Raw genomic sequence first — 12,230 nt, 5'->3', positions numbered from 1 at the left:
TATAACTCATTTATCCTCCATCATTCCCAAGTCAAGGGTTGTATACACTGACCCAACAGCACATCTTGAAAATTAGATCCAAGCAACAATTTTATGCAATCATTTTCATTCTCAGTAACTCAGAATTAGTAAAGTTTGACTGCATTTATTTCAGAAGCATTTTGGCTGTAGAACAATGTTATCCGCAGAGGGCAGGATCAAAGAGAGGCTGTCTGAGGGCTCTGGATCAGTCTAAAATGAATTGAAGGGCCATGGTGACCACTGGCACTGAAACAACCCACAATCTCCATCTGATCATCTAGTCAAAATTTTAGCTTAAAACAGACTGCAAATCAAGCTGCTCCAATTTTGGCTTGCCAGTGCAATAGAAGCCTTAAGATTGCTTCTCATTATTACTGTTCAGCTTGTCCTAGTAACTCCATCCTGTACATTAATCAGATCAGAAGTTTTGTTATTTTCTTGCAGAATGTAGTATTGTGACCTCAGTTGAGGCAGATGTTAAGAATTTAGCTATCTGATGATTCCTTCCTTAACTAATTTTAACAAGTAATGCTAAGATTGAAAAGGTGCATTCTTTGAGTACCTTTATTGTCTAGAATAGTAGGGTTATGGTCTCTTCTTCTTGGCATTAAGCAATGCGGTTCATTTATTTTGCTGAAAGTATGACAACATTTTCAGCATTGTTCCTACAAGGAAATCTCATTTACAAATAACAAAAACTGCTTCAAGATGTTTTAGTTAGACAGAGATGAGGGCAAGTTCTTGCATTGTTATAGGAGTGGGTCTTAATGATGCCATAGAGTCATGGTTTGGACGGAAGCAGGCGAAACACACCTACAAAAACCTTTGTGCCACGTCAGTGCCAATAACAGTATTGTAAAACTGAGGCAAGGAGGGTTTTTACATCCTTTTCTTCCTGGGACAGCTGATGTTTCTTCCTTCAGGGTGCAGAGAAACTAGCATATTTAGAGCAAAGCATGGTCATAACCAGTATCTAATCTGTCTTTCTTATATAGAGTCAGTCTCCTCTTCTGCGTAGTTTGTATAAATGTCTCTTAGCGCATGATGGAGAGCACAATTTGCTTATGCAATTCATCTTTATGTGTTTTGTTTTTCATTTCCTCTGTTCTTCCATTGAAATAAGTAACCTGCCTTGTTGTCTTGCCTGCCTTGCTGTGTTATTTTAGTCTGTATCCTTTCTTGATTTGAATGGCGTGAGCTCTACTGGCCCTAGCCACGTCCACGGAGAATTCTTTCCTCCGAAAGTCTTTGGGATAGTTCCCTGAACTTCCCTGAGGCCTGAGTTCAGGTCCAAAGGCACTCTGGTTAATGTCCCCACGGGAGTCTTGGGTCCTTTTACCACATTGGGGTTCTCCATGCCAACCAGCCCTGTGGGGTCCACAACAAGGCAGCTTTATATGCCTGCACTGATGACAGTGCTGGCAGCCCCAGCTTCTCTGTCCTTCCTGTCCCTCTGAGGCTTGTCAATGGTATCTCTGTCTCCTCCAGTGTTGGAGCTGGACGGCAGTGGGCCCCACTGGTCCAAGGATCCTCCTTGTATAGTCTTGTGGGAGTTCAGGATCCTCAGGGGGATCTTCCTTTACATAGTGGCCCACATTTGGGTTCTGTAGGAATGGTCCCTTCCCCCAGACTCTCTCTTCTTCCATCTTCTCTATTATCACATTGGGCAACAGGTTCCTTGCCTTGAACCCCTTGTTCCACTCTCTCCTCCTCTTTTCCCAACACCTGCTCCCCTGCTGCCTTAACTATCCTGCAGTGCCCACAGCCCCTCTTTCCCATTTCCCCCATGAGGGGGTCACTCTTCCTGGCCTGAATTCTGAACTGGCACCACTTTCTCCAAGGACTTCGTCTGGCTTCCTGCTCTAGTGCCCTGAGTTCTTTGGACACATGTTCTCCTGGCAGCCATTCAGCCCAGTGGGGGGTCTCCCAGGTCCATTGGGGAGCTCCATGCTGGAGTTCCCAAGAACTAGGGAGAAAGAGACGGTCCACCTACAGGGGCACTTGTGCTGCGGCTCCCATCCTCACAAATAGTTTTTAATGTATTTTCTTAATGGTATTATGGTGGAACTTGAAACTGGGTTATGATTTTCTAATTATTTATCTGTAGTTTCGTCTGTTTTTATTCTTTTTAAGAAGTTTGTAAGCTTTTTGAATTGGTATCTTTTAGTGAAAAGGCAGATTATATATAAATAATAAGTAGAGATCAAGAAATAAGAAATCACCTTTCAGGTAAATTAATGGTAGGCATTGCAGCAGTTTGTATCAATTTGGTCAGGTTTACAGGCCATAAAAGTTATGCCCCTGCATTAACTTTCATTTGCCTCATCAGGTCACAAATTGAACTTAAAATGATTCTTTTCTCTACAAGTACATCACAGTATTCAGAAATTATTTTCATTTCGCATTAGAGATCCACATCCACAGATTGCATGGGAAGCCTTTATGTCTTTGTCCATTTTCCTGGCATTGCAGTTAGTGCCGGTGTTTGCTGCAGAGTTTTCGAATTTTGTTTGAATTCCTCTAGCTCTGTAGCAGAAGTGCAGGGATTCACAGAGCACAGTTGCTTCTAGTTCTCTAGAGCAGTCCACCTCTTTTTCTCCTTAATTGTCACTTACTGTCTCAATAATACACTCTGAAACTTTAGCGGAAGAAAGAATAAAAAGTTTCATTACTTACAGTTGAACAGAACAAACAGCAACCTGGCAAACATGACTGCTTTCATCAAAACAAACTTCAGCAGACTGACTCCAACAGACAACAGACACGGGGGGGGGGGGGCAACAGAGAAGAAAGGCAAGGCTCTCTTTGAATCAGTAGCAGGAAGGAAGAAATAGTTGCTGCTGGGTTGATATATCGTCATCCCAGCCCAGAAAGATCCCATCCAGCTACAGCTACTAAAGGCAGCATGCAAGGTTACAAAAAACTTCAACAGTATGAACATGTTCAGCATAAGACCAATTCTAATTAATGTTATTATAATGTTGCAATATAGAGGACATTGGCTTCTTGTTAATAAAGTAAGCATGTAAGTTACCCCTCATTTTCCATAAGGGGCAATGAATGAGTAGAGCTGGCCCTACTGCTCCCCTCATGTCATGAGGTGACATGATTTCCTGAGGTGAAAGGAGTGGTGAATTTTAAAAGACTACAAGCATCAAATTGTGTGAATCCCTTTGGTCAGCCAGTCAGTTGTTCCTAATGACATATTAATTTAAGTTATTTACATATACCTAGCGTATGAAAAACCTAGTGAAGCATTAACATAAATAATAAGGTACTTAGATTACCGACACATGGATATTTTGAAAAACAATATTTTTAAATATTAGGTGTGCATTTCTAAAGACCTACCCTATACTTTTATTAAAATACAGGCCTTAATGCAATGCAGGGCGAGCTTCTGTCTGTGCTGCTTTAAGTGGGAAAGCAGTGTAACGCGGCCTCATCTTTCAGAAGGCATGAAAATCTGAATTACACACCGAGTAAATGACAGCAGATGAAGGACCTGCACCCATTATTACTGCTGCAACATTCACGCTACTGTAGTTCTGAATGTACTCAGATTTATCTGTTCTAGCCAGTAGCCTGGAAAGCACACAGTTGACATTCATTGTGTGAACTCTAAAAAGAGAGAGAAAGAGGTTTCTTTCTTTGTTAATGACATAGAAGGGGAACAGTCTCACAGTTTCAGGTGGTATGTAAGGAACATCAGGCATTGCAGCGATCTTTCCCATTCTGCTCTTTGGTTTCCCCCTTGTGTTATTACTGCAACTGCTCAACTCTGCGAAGGGAAAAGGACATTGTCTTAATGTTTACTAATGCCAGAGGACAAGATTTGATCCTAGTTAGTGTGAATCAACTTCTATTCAGTGGAGTGGAGTTTTCCCATTTCCATTTTCTGAATGTCATGTGTAAAAATTTTATTTGTGTATAATTTCCAGGAATCTCATGACAGGAGGCACCATTAGACATTTTCTTCTGGCACAAATTGCTAAAGATAAAAAATATATATGGTGACCAGTCTGTCCTGCGTTCACGGTAATGAAATTATGGAATTCATTTGCATCCCATTTCCCATCGCTTTCTAAGATCTGGACCAGATGCTTTGCCCTACATTATACAGTGGGCAGGGGATGTGTCAGATCTGTAGAGCATCTTCGTTCACAAGGGCAAGTATTCTCTTAATAGTGTCTGTTCCCAAATCTTCCATCCAGAAAACATCAGGTTCAATCAAACTCTAGTAAAAAACCATCCTCACCTCTCATTTTTCTTTCTAACTCCAGTCCTGAAAACTGCCCTTCAGAATGGTGTGAATCTTCAGAATCAGTGGCTGAAATCCTGTTACTTAGCATTTTAAGTTGAAATTAGATTAAGCCAATTTGAATCATTTAAATTTATGGAAGAGCTGACTCACCCAATCCCCACTGATTGAAGGGGCTTAGTCTAGTTGCAATTTGCTACACTAAGTGATAGGAATTCAGCCAGTATGTCATACAATATGGACAACAAGAACAAGCGTGTATGAAATCAAGTAATTCTTCTTTGACTTCTGTGTCACTGAACTGAAACCCAAATCTTTCATGCATCTATATTCTTAAAATGTTTAGAATTCTGTCATCTTTTAAGCCAGTGCTAAGATTATGAAGCATATGAAGGTAGCCAACAATGTGTTTTGAACACTTCTAGCAACGTTGTGATGCCTTCATAATAAAATTAATTGAACACAGATAAGTAAGGAGGAAAAAATACTGATGTAGAAACGAAAACAAATTGTCTACAAATTGCCTGCAAATGGATTTGGTTGGGGATTATTAAATTTATGGTTGCCACCTGGATTTAGAAAACCTCCAGTTTATGCCTGTGAAATAATGTGCTTCTGTACGCATGATTCAAAAAGCCAGGAAATAGCCCAGTATTGCTATACAGTGGCGCCTCGCTTGATCATGTTAAATTGTTCCAGCGAAATCGCTGTAGAGCGAAAACATTGTCAAACAAAATGAAAAAACCCATTGAAACACATTGAATACCGTTCAATGCGTTCCAATGGGCTGAATACCTGCTCGTCCAGCGAAGATCCTCCATAGGTGAGCCATTTTTTGTGCCTGTAAAGTGAGGAATCCGTCCTAGAAAACAGCAGGGGGCCATTTTGAGCAGCCAGCAGTCATTTTGAAACCCGGCGATCAGCTGTTTTTATATCGTGGTAAAGTGAAAATCGGTTCCCGAAGCAGGGAACCGATCATTGCTAAGCGAAATTCCCCCATTTAAACCATCGTTAAACGTCAACTTAATGTGGATTCGTCATAGAGTGGGGTAATCGTCCAGCGGGGCACGACTGTATAATATCATGCCTGTGTTACCAGCAGGAAGGAGAATGCCAAGCTTTACATAGCAAAGGGCAACCTGAGTGTTGACAAATGCCAGTGGCAGCACTCAAGATGACAAGATCCCTCTTTTGCTCACTATCATTCACACTTCTTGAAAAACACCCCTAACAATTGATTTGTGTTTGGGTGAGAAGTGGGTAACTGATGAAAAAAAGGAGTCAGATTCTGGGATTTTTCCTTGCGGGATATCACTTTGTGAACAGTAGTGGTGCTGGGGGACTCCTGTTCAACACCTTGACCATTAGCCTGTGGAGTGTCATTTAGAATTCATTGCAGGATACATCGCCTGAAATTTAATATCAATTAGTTCAAATGAAATGCTATACTTCTCATTTTATATCCATCAGAACACCTCACAGTCAGTACTGCATTTTGTTTCTGCTGCTAAAGATGGAATAAGCAGTGGTATGTATTGTGGGCTGAGCTTCCTTCAGTAGTTCCAGTGGTCTGTCAAATTCTTTTGACATATTACAATCTACTGATGTAGCAGCTTAAATTCCCTATTAGTCCTTGATGTGACTGTTTTAATTGTGCTCATCTTGAGTCAAGTTCGAGTTTAGTTTCCCTAATTTACACCAGTTTGTGTTGATATTTTATCACCTCCATCGTGTATTAAAATAACTGGCAGATCTGTTTTTCGATTTGCACTGTGAACCTTATTCTGCTCTGTAGGGGCTGGAAGAAGTGGGCATCTGAGAAGTCAAGGAAGGAATTAACTCTTTGTGTCATCCCAGTCATAGGTGGATGAGTTGGGACCACATTTTGTTGAACACTTACTTATTTACATATTGTATTGTATGCTATATGTGCCTGAAATTCTCCTAGCATCTTTAGTGTGTGGGGGGAATTGTTTTACCTATACAGGGAATGCTGTGGTGATGGCAGCATTGCAGATCATGTTGGTAGCTCATTCACAATACCAACTCAGCGGGCATTGTGATTTATGTGTGAAAAATGTTGGGGACAAGAGTAGATAATAGGGACGTGCATACCATCCTTAACCAAATATGCGGTCAAATAAGGGACACAAAGATTGATAAATAAAGGACTCACAGATTGGTGCCATCCAACTATGTTCCCTTCCAGTGATACACAAACCTGATCCTTATCTAGGTTTGGTTGTTGTATTTGTGTGTTCTGAGTAAAGATTCTATCCCTGTGAATGTGGAAACCCAAATGTCAAGATCAAGTCATAGATTAAATGGTGCAGAGCAGACAGAAGGGTACCATTGGCAGCCTGCAGAGTTGATGGATTGTTTTTTAATCCTCCCACCCTTATTTTTGTTGCAGAGTTTTGAATTTCTGGCAAAATTCCCTTTTGCCATGCAGTAGAAGTACAGAGATCCAAAAAAGGAGAGAATATCTATAAGTTCCTCAGAATCCACCCCTTTCTCATTAAGTTTCAGTAATTCATTCTGAGAACATTGCAGAACAAAGAATAAAAAGAAGGTTTATTTACTTAAACTTGCATGAGATTACAGACTTACGTATTCTTCTTTCTTTACTGTGCACATACTTAGCAAGGAGCTGAACAGATCAACAGCAAACAAGCAACTGCTACCAACAGATTAAAGAGAGGGAAAGAAAACACTTAACAGAAAAGCGGGGCTGTCTTTGATATCAAAGGCTGGAAAGAACGATTGGTTAGTGCTGGATAGATAATCACCTCAGCCTAGAGACTCTTTCAGTCACACAAACCACAGACATCAAGCAAAGTTGCAAACAAACAAACAAAAATAATAAAATAAAATCCAACAACCTTCAACCACTAAGAGAAAGTTCTGTTGGGCTTCCGAAGGCGACCACCAGGAAGAGCAGGAGTGATGGGCAATGGGCACAGCTGTATTTGATTATATCTTAAAAGGGCAATGCAGGGAGCCTAGTCTTCTATACTTCAGCCCTTTCTCTTTCCTCCCACTCATTATGTTCCATGGATGAGAAATGAGCAGTACTACAGTTACAGGTTTTGTTTATCCAGTTAATGACTTTACAGCAAGAAAGGCAAAGAAGGTTAGTTTCTAAGGTTAAAAGCATTCTCTCCTTGTCATTGCCACCAACTCAGTGTCTTCCTAATTGTTTATTCTTTCCATATCCTTGCTTCTATCAGAGCATGTGAGTGCTGGGATTTAACACCCATGAGCCACCCATGAGTTCTCTTTCACCCTGTTAATATCACGAGTCCTTTGCTTTGCCCCACAGGAACTCTACTGATTTACAAATGCTTGGTGCATATTGGCACGCAAGTCTAAGTCTGCACATCTGTAGTCGGTACTGTCCCACAGACCACTCTTTAGATAATGGTTTAGATAATGTCTGAAGGCCGGTCTTGCACATATTTCCACTTTGAGTGTATTTCACCTCTCATGATGTTGAATTGCTCTTATCATCAGCAGTGCAAATGTTCATTAAATCAGATTATTGGATTCTGCAAGCTTAGTCTTACGTCTCAACATAGGTGCATAGGTTTGATGGAAGATTGGTTTTGATGTTTGAAGTTTAAACATTTGAGACTTTTTAAAAAAAATCAATTCATTGTTAAGCACTAAAATACCTTTTCTTCTTTTTGTATCTAAATGGCAGCCAAAAACAGCTCCAAAAAGGACATTTGGATCCATTACTAATGAACAGGTAAATATAACCATTTATCTATTTTCATTTTTTAATATAATATGAACATGACATACTTGTCTGGCTCCTATTCAGGGTCTGAAATTCAGAAACATCAATGTAAGCAATAAAAACATTTGCTTTGAATCCTAAAAATACTGATGAATATGATATATCAATATGTAAACAGATAACATCCTGTCTTCCTACTAAGTTCAACATTAAACAGCAGTTTGTTTTCACATCAGATTGACATCCAGCATTACGGCTGATCAACACATGCATGAACACTAGACATCATTTGGCAATTTATCATTTGACAGGTTGCACCTTGAAATGTCTCCACCGTCATTTGGAGAAGGAGTTACGGGTGCCTGCTCCAGTCCTGCATTCCCCCTTCCTGGCTTCCCTGTATGTTCCCTGGAATCCATGAGACAGCCCTCTCTGTGGCCAAATTGGCATTATGAAATTTGTGTTTCTCACAGTATCAGCTTGTGTGCAAATAATTAAGTGAAGCCACCTCTCCCCTGATTTAGTTCAGTTACATTAAATACAAGTAAATGCTCTGGTTGAAGTTTATGTGTAGAAAATTAAAAGGCTAAATAGATAGCGGGGAGGCACATCAGCCCCACCTCCATTTCTCTACCTGGAAATAAAACATACCTTTATATATTCTATGTGAAGGTCTGCAGAGCGGCTTTTTAAGTGGGTTGAGCTGAATGTGCTTAACACATTCCTGTGATTGAGAGTCTGTCATGGTAGGAGCCCTTTGCGTCTCACAATGGCTAACCATGAGGGTTAAAAACTAAAGTTTCTATCCTCCATCCTCACAATTCTGTTACCTGTTTTTGCCAGTCATTAAGCAAAACTGTTTCTGGAAACTTACTGAATACTAGTGTATTTTTCACTGCAAATCCCCAGGTGCAGAGTACCAAGACACACAAGGTTACACAAATTGCAAAGTGAAGAATACCAAAAATAGCCACAGATAGAAAGGGATCTGTTAGATGCTGAGGCAAGACCCGGATTTAGTACCCAAAAACCCTCTATTCCCAAAATAACCAGACTGCTATGAACATTTTATTATTTTATTGAAGATGATGCAAAAAGTAAAAAAAGAAAGTTCAAAGCAGTTTCAAAACTTAGTTCAAAAAGTTCAAAAGCAATACAGATGTGAAGCCAATACATATTCCCAAATATTCGAGACTATTCTAGAACAGGTCCGAAAGAAAATAAGGAAACTAATGTATTCCAACAGAATTGAAGCATAGTTCCAGAGCATATGCGGAGTGCAAACTAAATAGCAAGACAGCAAATGAGCATAACTGTCACCTCTGAGAAGCTAAGCCAAAGTAGCTAAGTTTTCTATGCCATTTTTATACTCGCCACCCACCATTCCAGATCTTTTGAGGATATTCCACCAATCAGATTCTCAGTTCCCCCAAACATTCCACAACTTTTCTCAAAGTGACTTCAGTCACTTCACACTCCACCCCCCCACACTATTTAGCTGAAACCAATTTTGACTTAATTAACCTTAATTAACATTGTACTAAGAGAAAAGTGTTTTATGATGTATTCATTCCCACCAGAAAACCCTCATCTGCAAATTGTCTCCCAATTAGCGGGGAATATCCTCCTTTCCAGCCACTTTTCTCAGGCACAAGTCAATAGGCGTAAATTTTATGGAGCCACTAATACTTATTAACCTCTCTTTTTTTACCAATTTCTTGACACAGTACCAAATAACTGGAAAGCAAACGTTTGCCTTTATTCCATAAATGAGACACAAGGAGTGGCTGCTGTGGGTATTGTTAGGTCTTATTCCACCAAATGAGTGTCCTCAGCTAGTTCTCCAACTAAACCATGAGGGTTAAATTGACTTTAGGTTTCCCGTGTGTTACTTCTGTGATTTTTTTTAATGAAGAATAAACCTGAAATAGAAAGTTTTTCATTAAGTTTTGCATTCTGTCTGGCATAACGTCATCATCTTCTCTGCAAATGGCCAGCATAGATAAGCCACTACATAATGCTTAAATACTTGTGTATGAAAATACCCTATGGGTTTTCTGGTAAGGGTGACACTTAACCAATACCCCCATCACCTCCTATTTTTTGTAGCTAAAACCCACAGACTCCTTTACACTGCTAGGCTGAAGGCTTTGCATCACAATAAGCAGGAATAATGTCAAAAAACAAATGGAAAATTGGATGTCGCTTGTTTCTTGTTGCTTATTTTCACCTCCACCCTCAGTGTTTCTGCATTATCACTCCTTTCCTCGCTTCTGGTGTAGTAGAGCTGGCACAGTTCCCTTTGGAAGCTGTCAGCACCATTTCCCATCACTCAGAGAGATTGCTATTGATGAATGCTAATCACTTCTTCCTCCTTAGGGGATGTTTGTTGTTTCTCTCTCTCTCTCTCTCTCTCTCTGCCACCCCTTTCTAAAAGAACTCCCGCATTCCTTTGCTTGGGTACAGCAGTAGATTCCCTCTCCCTCCCTCTCTCGATTTCTCACCAAAACTATCAAAACACCAGTGTTATGCGGAGTAAGATATGTTTGTAGAGCCTATTTCTATATGCCCATGTATCTGTTTTGTTATAACAAGAGCATACCATGCTCGACAAAACCTATTTTAGAATCCTTATTATTCATTGTGTAAATGTAATGGTTGCATTATTTTTAACACTTGCAATCTAGTTTTTACTGCAGCCGTGAAATCAACCAAGGAGGTGATAAAAAAAAAAGAACTACTCAAACACCTTGATCTTTCGGTGTTTGTAATCATCTTGGTGTGGTTTAGTCATAACTTGGCTGTTTCTGATTTGTACAATGAATTGAGGATAAGGGACTTGTATTTTGCAAGATATATGTCCCTTGCTGTATTATTCCCTTCTTCAATTTGATGTGGTCTATTTCTTCATACTTCTCATGACAAACCATGAGAGAGGTACATATTCAGGAAGAAAGAATGATTCACAGTATAGGAGCATGGTAAGGACAGAACCAGCAAGTGAGATGATAGATGAAGTTAATGATTTGCAAAGCAGGTAGGATACCCTTATGAATAACATTGAATTGTATTGTGTGACTCACATCATTTGGCTGACTGCAGTCCCTCGTTCTCTCATCCACAAAATCTGTTAATTTACAGATGCATCATATTAATCTGGTCACGAGTCAAGGGAAGATAAGAGGTATCACAAAATTAGGGAATGAAAAGGCTGTGAAAGTTGTCCTGGACTGCCAAGCTTAAGCAGATCAACTTGTTTACGGCAGGAACAGATGTTACAGATAATGTGCTATGAGAGTGAAAAGCATGTTAGTAGTGGGGAGAAATGAGTAAGGAAGTCTTTTGTGTTTGAAAAATGAGACTCGATAGAAGTCTTGTGCTTAAGTCCTAAAGACTAATTACAAAACAAGGCAAACTAATTTGCAGAGTGTGGAATCTTTTGCTGTGACACCCTTGCAGAGTCAGCCATTAAGAATTTTCCTTTTCTAATTGTGGGCTATTTGTAATATATTTCACTGCCCTTATTTGGAGGGGAAAATTAATGGACATCATTCTGAGTGCATTTGCTGCACAGCTCTCAAATAAGGAGGTGAAACTCTGGGGTAAGAAGGACTTTTCAGCAAACCTTACTGCTATGTACACAATCTGACTTGCAAGTCAACTTAAAGTCATATGGTAATCAAAGGGCTACAGAGTTTCATGCAGCAAAAACAAGAATTAATTTCCTTAGTTATTATAGCTAACCTATTACTACTATCCTTTGGATTATTTCCTGTTTTATGGTGTATTATGAACAAATTGGCATCTACTGCAGTAAATACAGTGGTGCCTCACACAACGATGTTAATTGGTTCCAAAAAAATCAACGTTGTGTGAAACATCGTTCTGTGAAACACCATTTCCCATAGGAATGCATTGAAAACCGGTTAATCCGTTCCAATTGGAACGGATTGCCATCGCTGAGTGAAAATCCCCATAGGAAACATCGCTGTGTGAAACAATGTTTCCTTCATTGGAATGTACTGAAGCCGACTCAATACATTTCAATGGCTTTGCGAAGTCCTTTTTCGCTCCTGTAAAAGTGTTTGGAAGCTGTTTTAAATGATTGCAATGGTTAGCCCACCTCCTGAAACCTATGCAAACTGATTTTGGTGTTGTTCTGACACTTCGTTAATTTATGGTAATTTTTTGTTTTCTCCATTGAAA

At 39.8% G+C, this 12,230-nt stretch overlaps 1 protein-coding gene across 5 annotated transcripts in view; it reads left to right on the top strand.

The window, feature by feature from the left end:
• LOC110082622 (protocadherin-11 X-linked) overlaps positions 1-12,230 on the top strand; it is a 986,147-nt gene that overhangs the window by 189,461 nt on the left and 784,456 nt on the right. For all 5 annotated transcript variants that reach the window (XM_020800277.3, XM_078380635.1, XM_078380634.1 and 2 more), the window contains one exon: positions 7,986-8,033. In XM_020800277.3, coding sequence (XP_020655936.1) covers positions 7,986-8,033 — 48 coding nt within the window. The remainder of the gene's footprint in view (positions 1-7,985; positions 8,034-12,230) is intronic.

This window comes from Pogona vitticeps, chromosome 11 (genome assembly GCF_051106095.1).
Source record: "Pogona vitticeps strain Pit_001003342236 chromosome 11, PviZW2.1, whole genome shotgun sequence".
Taxonomy (NCBI): domain Eukaryota; kingdom Metazoa; phylum Chordata; class Lepidosauria; order Squamata; family Agamidae; genus Pogona; species Pogona vitticeps.
Note: the sequence above shows the minus strand (reverse complement) of the source record. Positions and strands in the feature narration are given on the sequence as shown.